At 41.4% G+C, this 14,694-nt stretch overlaps 1 protein-coding gene across 2 annotated transcripts in view; it reads left to right on the top strand.

Moving 5' to 3' along the window:
- LRP8 (LDL receptor related protein 8) overlaps positions 1-14,694 on the top strand; it is a 176,702-nt gene that overhangs the window by 122,359 nt on the left and 39,649 nt on the right. For both annotated transcript variants that reach the window (XM_005521175.3, XM_005521174.3), the window contains exon 4: positions 10,831-10,959. In XM_005521175.3, the coding sequence (XP_005521232.1) occupies positions 10,831-10,959 (129 nt within the window). The remainder of the gene's footprint in view (positions 1-10,830; positions 10,960-14,694) is intronic.

Genomic DNA, 14,694 nt, shown 5'->3' with positions numbered 1-14,694 from the left:
CATCACTTGATTTGTGATTGATGGCAGAGTTTTCATGGAATTAATGAGTAGAATGTTAACGAGTAAAAGTTACCCACTATACATTTATGTAAGACTATATTATATATACTATCTATATCTAATATATATATACTTCTTTTCATCTCTGATGTGAACAGAATATGCCCAGAGATAACGAGACACTGTGTTTTAGGTGGAGGAAGCTGTTTTGGCATGTTTTGCTGCTGAGCCCCGTTTGAAGTCGTTTGCAGCCTTTCAGGATTGGGAAGCGACAGTCGCGTTCCAGCAGCCTCTGTTGTCTGAACAAGCTTTGGCTCCTTCCCTTCTGATCAAAAGCACTTAGTGAAAGGTGCAGCTTGGATCCTTTAAAGCATCTCATTATGGGTTATATTTAGAAGTGTGAAGAATATATTATTAATTACAAGGATGCTCCAAAGCAAAGAAGCTGTTTTATCCATGCCCTTGATGAACAGAAAAGTTCCTGTGCTGAAGGAAGGTTATGCAATTAACAGTATATTCATTAGGAGTTCATCAGATAGCAAACTATGCTTATCTTCAGAATGGAATATCTGACAATTTCCTAGTTACTGCCTAAGTGATAAGGAAGAGTGAGAGACAGGAACTGCCAGTTCCTGATATATAAATTTTTATAAATTTCCTGATTATATAAATTTTACTGCCAGTAAAATTTATATAATACAGTTTACATATCTGTTATATGCTAGTTTTATATATATAAAATATTTTACATCTCAATTTACAGGCCAAGTACTCTCTTGCTACCTTGCTGGAAAGAGCTGGAGGTAAAAGTTGGCCCCGCATATTTCTTGGTTGCTAAATGAGCACAGTGTATGGACACTGTGAGGATCATTACAGGTTTTTTGTTCTCTTTTATTCCCACAAAACCCCTCTTACCAGGGTAGCTGTGCACTGGGTTCATCCAATATAATTCTGGATGTTTGCTTTGACCTGCTCAGTATTCTCAAATCCAGTCTGTGAACTGGGGCTGTGAAACGAAGTCACCTTTGCAGAGGAATTTCTCTAACTTAAGGGATTTTTGTAATTATTTGCAGTACTTGCAAAATACAATAATTTTTCTGTCATCAAATTCAGGCTGGCGTCTGGTAATTGATTTTTGCTAATTGCGTGATACAGATGATTTTTTTTTAAACTGTGCTTTAAAACCTAATTTTGAGTTGAGCATTAATTTGCTTCCAAAGAAGTGGAGAAGTCAAGTGCCTAAATATGCCAGAATATGTATGAAATAAGCTGCCATCTGGAATTTGTTTCTGGATTTGCTGTAATAGAAATGGAGCACTCTGGTATGCATATTCCAGGGCATTCTAGAAATTAATATATAGGAGGAAAAATAGATAAATCTGTCCTGGTGCTGTGCTTAGCTGCTTGTTTAAGAATATGACAAGTGACCAAGGTGATAATGTCTGGTAGGCTTGGACTAGGTGAGATACTGCCAGTGGAGAGAATGAATTATTTTAGAAACTAATTTTTTAAACAGTTCAGGGTCACAGTGCCAACAATTTGAAGAGAGCCTAGAAAACTCTGTCACTTTTATCTATAAACCAAAGCCAGTCAAATAACATTTGATTCAATAAAAAGTAAATTTGTCCCTTATCTAAAAGTATCTGTGCAGAAATTGTTCCAAGATGCTTTCAAACTGCTGAGTTACAAATCCATGCAGGGAGAGATGATTGATTTATTGTGTGCTGCAATCTGGAGTATTTTATCACTGAATCCTTAGTGAAGAAAGTTGATGTTGTTAAAGCTGCAATGTATTTAGACCCAAAGCCTAGGAATAAAGCAGGAAGCATTATTGGATCAGTACAGATCAGGAGAATATGGTTTTTCCCCGTGTTTCTGTGGAGATCAGCTCTTTCCATGGTGTCTGCCAACTCAGACTAGGAGGGCTGGGCTTTGGAGCGAGGGTGGGCTCTGGTGTGTCCGTGGGATGCCCAGGGAATTAGGGAGTGGGAATCAGCACACGGCTGACACCTGAATGGGGACAGAAGACTGGAAATGAATCCCATTTTGGGGGGAAGGCTGGGGCTGTTCCCCACCGCTGCCACTTGGCGGCCGGGGGCTCTGTTCAGCATTTCCATTTGTCACCTCTGTGACTGCATGAGAAAGTTTCGGTTGTTCAAAAATCTGTTTGCCCACAAGGCTCCGGAATTACTGATCTCGGGCGGGGAACAAGTTTTCCTTTCAGAAGCTGCATTTCTCGGGGTTAATTAGCTGACTTCCATTCAAGCCCAGCTTGTGTCGCTGTAACCTCCTGACTCCCCTTTCTTCCCAGAGCATGGTTGTGTTTGAACTCCGCTGATTCCCGGCTACTTTGCTACCAGTCTGTGCTGCTTCAGCTCTTACCCTCGGGTGTTTGATTCTCCCAAGGCTTGCCTGAATCAGAACTGCCTTAAAAGCATCACGCATCACTAATCAACGGGGAACACAGTGGATCATGATAGATTTTTAAAGGTTGTTTGTAGCCAGACTTAGTTTTTCAGGGTAGGCATCCCTGGAAAAAAGCAGGGGTGGAGGATGTGTGTTGAGAAATGGAGCTCATCTCTCAACCATGTCAAAAATTGGAGTTCCATTTTGATTTCTGGGGTATAGGAAAGGCAAACCACCCCCCCACCCCCCTTTTTTTTTATTATTTTTCTCTTTTCTCCCCTGACCTCTCTCACTACTGTTAATACAGAAGGGAAGGGAAGGCTGAACTACATTGCAGCTGGCAATGTGTACATAGATTGACAGGGTAATTATCAATGTAGACAGTGGTGGGATGGGAGGTTTGGCAGGACAATGTTGTACATCACTCTCTTTCAAACTGGCTCTAGAAACAATAGAGTTTAAGGAAGATTTTATGTTCAGGGTACAAAAAAGCAGAGTGTTTTTTCTGACCTTCTTAAAGTCATGTCATTGTTGGATTTTTTTTTTTTTTAAGTTTTGCTTTTGATTGAGCATGAAAAATGCCTCTCACAAAAGGGAATATTTAATAGTTTTTCTATTAGGAAACTATCTCTAAAGAAAATTTTGAGTCCTGGGTTTTGCTGGCAGGTCTGGGTGTTTGCTAACTACCAAAGTCAACTGTCAGTTTATTATGAAACTGTTAGAGATCAGCAGTGCACTTTGCTGCTTTACTTCTGCCAGGAACAGGTTCTTCTTCAGCTGTTCTGGTTTCTTACTCTGTTGTCTAGGATTTTCCCTGTGGTTTTTATTAGTTCTTCTTGCCTCTGTGCCAAGCTAAGGGCAACAACTGATCCTTGAGATGAGAGAAACCACCAGTGAAGAGAAAATAAAATGTTAAGTAGTACAAAGGGGATCTGAAGAAATCTGATGTGGAAACTCAGGTTTTCAGTAGCCAGAATAATGTCTTAAAGACACAACTCTTGAAGGCAAGTTCTGCTCTGCTTTAGAGGAGCAGAGAGAAAGGCAAAGAGGGTCTGGTGGCTTCACAAGGAGGGACCATGTTAGGGATTTGAACAGCTCTCCATTATTAGTCCAGAGCAAATTATGGCTTTTCCTCTTCCATCAAGAAGACATGTAAAGAGCCAAAGTTGGTAGAAATATGGGGGAAAGTTGGCAGATGGCCTCCTACTTGAGTTTATCAAAATCCCCTTTTTGTTCCTTTAGACAATGAGGGCTGTGCTTCACTGTCATTAAGCAGGGCTGTCACTACAGGGCTGTATTAATTTCTTCTCTGGATTAGTCTGAGTAAATGTTTCTCGTGACCATATGGCTGTGGTGTCAGGAAAGATGAGAAACTGGCATTCCGAGGTGGCACATGGCTCCTGGGCTCTCCCATGGCTGCACACTGTGCAATAATGCTTTTATTGCATTTATTTTACTCAGCTGGAGCTGCACTGCACCAGCCTCATCCTGTTGTTCACATTTCTGCCTTGTCCGTGGGGTCAGGTCACACCACAAGTGAGCTGTGGTCATGGTTATTGTGTATGTTGGTGTTGTCCAGAATCTGCAGAAAATGGTAGCAAGAATTGGAATCCCAGGGTTATCCTGTGTCTCATTCAAGTTTATTAAAGGATTTGTGCACCCCTGATCAAAGCAGTGCCTCGAGGCTTTTAACATCAGAGCCATCAGGGCACTGCTGGTCATACACAGAGGGCTGGGTGGAGCAGAAAGGCCAAGGCAAGCCAAGGACTGACCTTGAGGGATTGCTGACAATATCTGTGGAACTGTTCAGTTTCCCCTGGAAAGGCAGCTTTTGTCCCAAGGTGCTTGGGCATAAAAGCTGCTTTAGGGAATGAACTTTTGCAATGAATTATCATGTGTGCAATGGTGGGTAAGGAAATGTAGTTTGTTCAGGAGCAGGAAGCCCTCTCTGTATCATGTGCATCTCTCTCGTGCCTAATAACCTGTCATGGTCTCTTAGAAACTGGTTTGTCTGTGAACAGCCAGACTCGACAGTGGGGGGGAATGTCACAGTGTATTCCACCGACACCAGTTAAAAACTCACTGTTGTTTTGCAAGCACTAGATGGTTAAAAAAAATGGAATTTAATGAGGATCAGCAGCCTATACCCTCACTGTTGTTAAACATCTATCTTTGTAAATTCTGAAATTTCAGAAGTATCACCATGAGAAACAGTTTAAAGGCAATTAAAAGCCTTTCTGGTTCCTACTGAAAGTATGACAATTTTCCTGCAGTTTGAGACCAGGAAAGATCATGTAATCATCCAGTCTGACCTCCTGTTTACCATGGGCCAGTGACCTAGACCTGGATTTACCCTAAACAAGCCAACTGACCTGAATTTAAGGACTTTATCTTTCAGCAGCAGGGCCTTTTGGGCCCATCAGGTAGAGAACAAAAGTGCCATTGGAACAGTATCTGGAGAAGCTCTCAGATGAATTAGGTGAGATGTGCTCAGATGATCGCAGCAAAAGAGCATTTGCTGTGTTTACAGGAATACAAAATCAGCTGAAGTCCTGCCAGTCAGACTGAGGGAAGGAAATGCTTTTTGTAGCCAAGTTTGATGGTAGTTTCGATTTTTGAAGTGGAATGAATAAGACATAGCAATCAGTAATCAAAGATAAAATGGTGCACTGGAAGCCCAAGAGTAGGAGTCCTTTCTGTGCAGCTTGCTGTCCTGGGCTGTGACAGTATTCGGGGCGCCAGGACAGCTCTGAACCTGGGATTCTTCCTGACCCATGCAGGTGGCTCACATTGTGAGACATGGAGCTTAGCTAAAACCTGATGCCATTTGTGTTTTGCAGCCTGCTGTAGAGATCTCTTATCTCCTTGCACTCTGCTCAAGTACAGTTTATATTACCAATATAATTGTGTTAAAACAATTGGCACGATAGCAGAGAATCATTTTCTTACTTGAGGTAGTTTGTAGTGTCTGTGCTTTTGGAACACCCTTTTCCTATAAAAGTTATATCACCATTATTCTGACAGTGAGTCTCTATTTCAGTAATTAGGATTAATCCTGGGATTTTGAATTCCTGATTATTTCACTCTGATGTCAGAGGTGGTAATCACCAAAGTGCTAATCTGCACAAAAGCAAGCTACCTATCTCAAGCTGAACCCCACGTGTGCTAAGCTTATTTTCTCCCTCCAGTTTCAAGGTAGAGGAGTTGGAGACTCATTAAAGACTCCTGATACATGGTGTTGTAAAGGAGCCCTTGCTATAAGCACACAAGAACGGAGTTAAGGGCTATACTATGCAGTGCAATGGAGGGAAATCTGTGCAAATCCTCTTTTGTAACCCTTGGAACTTCTGAGCATAAGTCATCATCAAACAAATGACACCACTGAATCTATTTATCAGGTGTATCAGTTGTTAATGCTGTTCCTGACATTTCACAGTATAGTTCCTTAGTCGCCTTTCCTAATCTGTTTTTTGAGTTGCTTAATTTATGTCAGAAGTTTAAAGCCTATTAAGTTAATAATAAGTTAATTATCCTTTTGTGCAGGAAGAATAGATTTTTCACTATTTTTGTGCCTTTACATGGTGCCACAAAGGTTATGGCATATCAGCCTGTACTTACACACCACAAATGTAGAGTCAGGTAGCATTAGTTCAAGCTCCCAGTCCCTGGGAATTGGTGTCAGTGTGCCCCAGTTTGACCAGAATGGAGTTTCCTGTGGGAGCAGATGGATGGGGTGGCTGCTTCTGTCAACAAAGGCGTCATTGGTGGTGGGTTGGTCTCATTCCAAGTCTCACTGCTGTAATCTTAATTCATTTAAGCCACTAATCATGACATTTGTTTTGGCCTGGGCTGCTTTCAACTGAAATTGTGGAGCTGCCTGTGTTTTCTCAGACATTTCAAGTATATGTGTAATACAGATATGGTGAGCACCCCAAGTACTGCTGCTGGATGAGTTGCATTGGGTTTTGGAAAGTTACAAGTTCATGTAAGTCTTGCTATCCCAGCAGGCTGATGCTTGTAGTGTGTTGCTTTACATGACAGAAGGGGAGTTCAGTGCAGCTCCTAACCTTAGTGGGAACAATTCTTTGATTAGCATTCCCCATAGTGCGTTCTGTCTCTGTGTATTGCTGATGCACAGATCCAAACTCAGGCACCCAGCAAAAGCTGAGGGTTCAGGGGAGTCCCTGAGTGCTCCCAGTGCTCTGTGCACCAGGGCCAAAGAAACTCCCAGGACATGGGAATCATCCACCATGGATGTTGCTGTCCCCACACAAACACTTCTGATGTAAGGTGTCACAGGGAACGCATCAGGGAGATCAAGTATAACAAATATGATATAAAACACTTTATAAGACTCACACCAGAATCCGATGTGTCTGGAAGGGTTGAGTAAACTGAAACAGCAGTGACCTGTCCTGAGCTGCAGAGTGAACTGGTGGTGAATGGGGTAGAGGCCAGTGTTCCTCACATCCACCCACAGCTGGGAGAAGGGGCAAGGGAAGGAAAGTACCAGTCAGACACACCTTCAGCTGTGACAATATTTTAAGTCATGATGGATTTTAAACTGTGTTTCTTATGCACCTTAAATACTTCAATGGGAAACTTAGAGTTGTAAGTCAGTGGTGAGTGTAGACTGAGATATACATTCATATACACACATACATATGAAGAACTATATATGTAAACTTGTAACAGATCTCTTTTCTGAATCACAAATCTTCAGTGATTGGGAACTCTGAGTTCTGAATTTTCCTAAGCAATCTCTGCCTGTCAGCTCCCCTCCTCTCTGCAGAACAGTTGCTCATTTACCAGTTTGGCTTGTTTTGCCTGGAAACAAACTGGATTCTAGTCCTGTGCTTGGGCAGGTATATGGTAGTTTGACATTGATTGGGATTTGGGGAAAGAAACTAAAACCACTGTAAGGTATGAACACTTATTTTGTTCTTGGTACATCTCTGAGGCAGTTCTGCCAGTTGTGACAAAAGAAGATTTAAGGGCAGTGTTTGAGGAGTGGAGGTCCTCATTAAAAAATATTCCTTTAAAAAAAGAAAAAGCTGACAACTTTTCCTCTAACCATTGCTGGAGGAAAGAGGGAGTTAAGAATTTTAAGTTCCATAATAAAAGTAGTGGAAATATTTGTGGGAACAGTTCACTGGCATGGCAGAAAATAATTAAACCATTTTAGTACTGAGTTTTCTCTGTTGTAGAAAAAATAAATTTTGGGTTGGAGGTTGTGAAGAACCTGCTGGTTCCTGGAAAACCACAAGGGGCAATCTAGAGAGGATGGGAAGTTATTTCAGCAGAGATAGAGGAGCCGTTCAGACCTGTAAGATGACGTATTTCCACAAAGGGCGTTCTTTTCAGTCTGCTGATGAAAAGTCTTGTGGGTTTCCCAGCAGTAGAAGCTGCTTAATTGCATTTTGTGTATGCTCTTAGAATACCTGTTTGGTGAGAACCTGACAAATGGTCTTCTGAAAGTAAATCAATTTTGTTTTCTTGGGCTTTCTTGAATATACATGATGTCCGGAGCCTGAAAAGCACAGCAGTGGCACAAGAGGAAGCAAACAGTGGGGCGCCAGTTAGGCTCTATGGTTCTCTGAAAGACTTTGTAGCCTCCTATAAAGAGAAAGAAGAATGTGCCATTGGCGGTAGTGAGTAAATGGAACCTTCTTGTCTTCTTTGCTCTTGTCTCCTTATAAATAAACCATTGTTGTCCATCCTTGGCATTTGCAGTTCATTGTGATAAATTGGTCTTGATGTGTCTGACATTTCAACCAAGTCTTTTAATTGTGCTTTTCTGAAAAGGCAGATCTTGCTATAACTCGAATTGGTCCAGAATGCATCCAGGGTAAGAGCTCTCACCATCACACACAGCACTAACCCTTTCCTTTCTGGCTGCACAAAGAGGGAAGGAGGAAGTAAAACATTTTGGTCACGTCAGCCCAAGAGGCCTGGGTTTGTGTAAGCCATGCACAGAAACAGAAATGTTAAGTCTGGGCTGCAGTTGCTGAAAGCCTCCCTGATAGTGTGGACAACAACATGGGTTCAACTTGCATCTGCAGCCTCTTGAAGGAGAGGGGAGGAAAACACCCAACTTGCTGGAAATGCAGGTGTGTTTTCACCAAAGTTTTGCTTTGAGTTTTGTGCAAGATCCCCTCTCTGTTACCTGCCGGTGCTTACAAGTCATTGGCTTCCATGCAACGGTTGCTTGGGTGCAGAAACCACTGGAACAGAGAGATTTGATGAACTGTGACCAACAGCAGCTTCTCTTGCTGCATCCCTGAAAGTTCAAGCTTTGATTTACATATTTTAATGTCTGTAATTACTCTGCCAGGAAGATGATTAACATATCAACTATTTCCATAAATAGGAGCCTTCTGTTCTTACCTTTCCAAACCCTTCAGCTTCCCAAAGCTATTAAGCATCTGCCCACAGCAGCCAAGCAAAAGTAATGCCCACACTTTAAACTGTGGCCAATAAGTAACCTTTTTGCTGGTTAATGATCCAACTGTGTGATGATAGTATTTTAAGATTATATTTCACCTTCTTTAAAACCAGGTGTGTGGAACATGTTCTCACCTGTCTTAACCCACTTGGTTCTCAATGGAGAATTACAGTGAGGATGAAAGACCTGCTCCTACTTGGCATCTAAACCAATTCTCCTTTCCATCACAATTGCCAAGAAGAGCTAGAACAATTTTTGGGGGCTATGGACAAATAATCTGATTAACGAAGGTCTCAGTGACATTTTTGGTATCCCAGTTTCCCCAGTATGCCAGTCCAATCCAGACATTTCTGCAGTTGGGCAGTACAAAACCTGTGGCTTAGAGGGACAGGGACACAGGACTTGGCATGAGTTGGCAGATACACTGATCTTGTGGGGTCTTGCTGGGGAGCCTTTCCAATGTTTTCTATTACTGATTTGCTGGAAAAATGATCCCAAAGCCTAAGTAAGGATCCCATTTTTCCTCCTCCCTGTAATCATGCAACATTCATAAATGTTATTTAGGTATGCAGTGAGCAAATTTCAACAGAAATGCTGTCATGCCTCAGGGTTATAAAACTTCATTACATCTGTTATTAACTGTCTGTCTGTGGCAGGACCTAATTTTTCTTGATGTATTGGTTGCCCACAGCTTCTCGAAACTGCTTCTTATAACACTTCAAGGCGCTAAGACAGAGAAATCCAGGGATTAAATGGCACTGCTCTCCAAGTGGCTGATTGATGCTTTGGGGCTATAAGATGCCCTTTCACAGCCTCCTTGTGTAGGTGGAAGGGGAGATATAATTTCCATCCTCTCTTGCTGAGCACTCGGGAAGCTGATTGACTTTGTGTAAATACCTTTACCAGAGCAGGTTAATGTGAAGGTTTTCATTTAGAATTTAGGTTTCTCCCTGCTCAGTAGACCTGCAGCCATACACAGCATTATTATCATTAATACCAATGGAAGAACTATTTGAATATATGTAATTTTTTGAAGAGAGAAATTGGTCTGTTTAATAAGCAAATCCTGCCAAACTGGATGATGATTCCAGAATGCTAAACAATTGTTTTAATTGTGGAACATTTTGCATTTCAGCAGCCTTGTCACAATAAATGTAGATCTGTTGCTCTTTACACTAGTATGAAAAAAAAAAAAGGAATTTTAGCAATGCTAACTAGTTATGAGAGAATGAGTTTCACAGCTTACTTGGTTCCAGATAAATCTGGCAGATTCTTTTTCATAGTTGTGTTCTTGCCTGTACTGGGGTTTTTGCTTCTGCAGGTGCTCCTGTGTCTCCATGTCTGACATCACAGTTGCCTTCAATTTACACAGTTACAGCTCAATTTGTTAAATATCTGCAAGTTCCTGCTTGTCCTTGCTGCTTTTTATCCTCAGCTTTGCTGACCACAATCTGCCCAGATCATTTACGTTTAGGAATTGCCTTGCCAAGCATAGACTGAAATGAGGGAATTTGTTTTTCCTGGTGGTTTGTGCAGAGGTGTTGTGCTATGTGCAGGGGGCAATGACTGAACAGCTCCAGCTCAGTGTGTTGGGCAGGGAGGCAGAGCTGGTGCTGCACTGAGCATCCCCCCCTGTAACCAGCCCCAAGTTCTCAACTGGAATCCCTATTGGTCTGTTGAAACAATTTTCTCAGTTCATTTTGGTTGAGTTAAGCTCAAAACTAAGAGTGAGGGGTGGTGTTTGTTTTATTTACATGCTCCTGGAAGGGGCTGGCTGGGACAGGCACAGGCTGGAGGGACAGGAAGGGCTTCGTTCCCTGATAGAAGAGGCAGCAGGTTGACATGGGGTTTCATTCCAATATGTCTCAGGATCAAGCCATTCAAAGCAAAAGCAACTTTAACAGCATAACAGTGTTAGAAATATTTAGAAATACGTTTAACTTCTGGTTTTTTCTTTTTTTTTTTTTTTTTTCTTCCAGCCAAACAAGTGTGTCCATCTGAAAAAATTAGCTGTGGAGACTTAAGCAACAAGTGCATCCCGTTGTCCTGGAGATGTGATGGGCAGAAGGATTGTGAAAGTGGAATTGATGAGGCTGGTTGCACTCCTGGTGAGTTAATACAGATGCAACATCTCCATTTAGGACTATAAAAGTCCTGGAGTGACTGTTACAAATTGCATGGAAAGGGATGACTTTTCCTGCCAACAAATTTATTCACTCTTCCTTGCAGTGCTAAGTGGTGACTTTTAGAGAGGAAAGAAGGATTCTCCAGTTGGGACTGGCTGGATAATGCATGAACTCCATGAAGAATTAGGTATTATTATTAGGGTTAACACCCAGGTGATATGGAAAGGACTTAAATAAGGTTCAAACCTTCCTTTGTGGTAGCTCAGCAGGTTCCTGCTGTGTCCTTGTCCCTGCAGAGTGGGGACAGACTCAGGCTGGCTTCTGCTGGGGTAGAATAGATAGGCCTGGACATTGACAGCTTGTTGGTTTCACTGGACAGGGAGAGAATGATGTACTCTGTACCCATAACTGTTTTAAATTCAGTCCCTAAATGGCCACTGCCTTTCACTAGGCCTTTCTGTGCTGAATGAAAGAGCCCTTTAACAGTGTTTTCAGACTGTGAAAACTCCTACAGTGTGATCAAACCATTTCTCAGGCTGCCTTTTTGATAGACCAAATATATTAGTTCTTTATGCTTCTTGATGTCAAATATTCTCTTTTGAATCAATACTTGACTCATTCTTGTGGCTTCCTTTGATATTCCAGTTGGTTTTCCACTTTCTTTTTGCACAGACCAGCAGAATATAGGGAACATCAATCTTGCCAGTCTCTGCAGAAGTAAAATCACCTTTCTAGTACCATTCTTATTAAATTCTTTCTATGCAAATGATTCCAGGCTTTTAAGAAGTTCTGTAAGTTTTGTGTATTCACTCATCCCTCAATATTCCTAGTGTTGCATGTGCTATCAGCAATGTTATTTTTACTTCCAGGTTACTGGTAAAAGGGTTGAATGAATACATTCAAGCACAAACTGAAATTCCTTCATTTGAAAACTGGATTTTGGGCTCTAATTCCCACCCAGTTCAAAGTCCACATTATATCTTTTCTTTGGAGCTGTATAATGAAATATGTTTTACATAAACATTTTGTGGCTCTGAGTGAAGTGCTGTGGATGAATTTATTTCTTTGCAGTCAGCTTTATCAAACAAAATATTATCAAAGCTTTTATTTTGTGAGCAACTTGTTCCACTATTTAGCTCTCTTTCTAAAAGTATTTTTTCTTAGTCAATTTTCTTTTTCCTTTTATTTTTCTTTTTTTCCATGTGAAACTCTTAAGTGTTTTCTCTTTAACGTGTACATTTTTTTCTTTGAATGGGAGACTTGAATTAGAAACAAATTCAGAAGATAATTGTAACTGCTGTTTTCCTGATATGAGTTAGTGAAATTAGAACAACTTTACACTGGTGGCTGCCTCCCCTGATTTAATGCTGCTGCTCACACCAGTGGGAATGGTCTCATGGAGTCTTTTAGTTATAATAAAAATCTACTTGAAATTGCTTTGAACTTTTTTTTTCCAAAGCCTTAGGTAACCCCCAAAATGAATGTCAATATGTTCTGAATGCCACATCATTTCAGCATAATGATGCTATTAATGGATTTGGAAATAGCTGAGTGTTTCTGCTCTGGATGTTTCAGCATCTCTAGTCTTAGCTTCCAGTTTTAGTGCATGAGCAGGTTCTTTAAAAAGGAAATTTAATCCAAAGACAAATTACCAAATGTTGATGTTAGGTAACTGGTGAGAAATGAATCGGTAGCTTTCAACCAGTTTCTAATATCTGAGCCTTGTTCCCACACACTGGAAATCTCTGCTGAGTCTGGCTGTGGGATGGGCCTGAGAACCAGGGGAAAGGTATTGACAGGTAAACTTGGAGCGTCCTGGGAGGGTGCAAACATCAAAAGCTTTCAGTCCTAAGATCTCAACTCAGCATCTTTCAGAGGTCAAAACTCGCTTTGAGAAGGAAGCAGGAGGCACTGCTGAATAGCTGTAGTGAGAGCACTTTCATGGAGGTTGCCTGTCAAATTAAGGTCTTTTCCTCTTGGATGAAAACAATTGTGTGAGCTGTTTCAACAGAGCTTGTGGAGGATTGATAGCTACCCTGTCTCTTACCCAAATCTGATAAACCTCACTAAGCCTATCCACTGATACTCTGTTAACATTCCCATTTCTTCCCTGGTTAGAATCCTCCTTTCTCTGTCTCCTCTTATCTCAGCAGCACACAGTATCCTGACCACTTCAGACCTCTTCTTCTCTTTGTTTTGTTAATTTAATCTCTGCACTCAGGTTTTTATTCTCATTTTATAAGAAGCTTCAGCACTGCCTGTCACCCTCAGCCCCTTGGAGCACAGCACCCTGTCACAGAGGCTGCACTCCTCACAGAGCTGACCAACTTGTCTATAAATAACAACATCTTGCTGGATAAATGTTTGGAAGGAGATTTATTTGTGCTCTGAGTAATTTCTGTGGTGAGAGCCTGCATGTGCAATAAACAAGTGGATGATGACTTGAAGATGATGTGAGTGAGGGCATCCAGACGAAAAAACCCTAAGCTCTTTCTAAATTCATGTTAATAAAGCTATTACTACAACCTCATGTGACACTTCAGAAATATTTTAACTGTGTATACTCTTGCTTTTTGATAGGAATAACTGTCTCTTGGATTTATAATGCTTCATGAGGACTCAGTATGGAATTTATGAACCTCATTTATGCCTGCATTTCTGCATTGGTAGTTTGTACCAGTAACAAGATTGTGCTGGTAGCCAGGAGCAAAGCTTGGTTGTGCTGAGGCTGTGCAAGAACCTGTCCCTGTGTCAGAATGTTCACAGCCCAAGTTTAGGGAGGTTCTCCTGAAGGAGGGGCAGTAATGATTATGGTATAGAATCATCCAAAACTGTAGGAACAGTGTAGGTGTATTATGGTTCCTCCTCCTCCAGCAATTTCCTTTCCAGCTACTGCTCTGAACCTTGTAATTCTTGATTTTTCCTCTAAGAATGATATCATTGCTTTTTTAATCCAAGTGAGATGTATCCAGTGCAGACACTGGCACAGCCAGCTGGGGGAAGAAAGCAGCTGCTCAAAGACTTGGGGACAAAAGTAGGGAATCTGAACAAGGAGACAAAATGGTGCAATTTGCCCTGTGGAAGAACTTGTCAAGGAAGCAATGGAAACTGCAAAATTCTTTCACCTGCAATGGATAAAGCACCAGTGATCAGGGATGCAGATTTGTGTCTGCACAGGCTGTAGTTGCACTGGAGATTAATTGCAGGTATTAATCCTTTCACATAGGTAGTTAAGTGCCCATCTGCCTAAATAATTGACTTCCAACAGACAGGCTTTAAGAACACTACTGACTTCCAGTGCACAAACAATGTTTGAAAATGCAAATATCTGCCTTTTTAAAATAAGACTATGTAAAAAGAAAAATCTTATTTTTCAGTTTTTGGAGCAGAAGTAATTTGACTCTTCACAATACCAGGTGTGTTGTAGTCATAGGTCAGGGTTAGCAGTCTTGAATTTGCTGGCTTGGAGGTGCTGGCAGCCTCCTTATTTCCCTGGTGAAGGTTTTCTGCTCCCAGTGCACCCAACCTTTGTCACAATGGATTGGACAAGCTTAGGAATGTGTTTACTGAGACTAAAAGAGAAATTAAATTTGAGAGGCTGTAATTAAAGCAACACAACCCAGGGTCCGTCTGGACTTGGCTAACTACTGCAGAACTTGTTAAATCTCTGCTGAGAGAGGCACTAAGCAGTGCTTTGTCAGCTGCTCAGGAATACAG

This window comes from Pseudopodoces humilis, chromosome 10, assembly GCF_049639895.1.
Source record: "Pseudopodoces humilis isolate 2021_Gansu_Grassland_sample_001 chromosome 10, ASM4963989v1, whole genome shotgun sequence".
NCBI lineage: Eukaryota > Metazoa > Chordata > Aves > Passeriformes > Paridae > Pseudopodoces > Pseudopodoces humilis.
The sequence above is the reverse complement of the archived record's forward strand: the minus strand, read 5'-3'. Positions and strand labels throughout refer to the sequence as shown.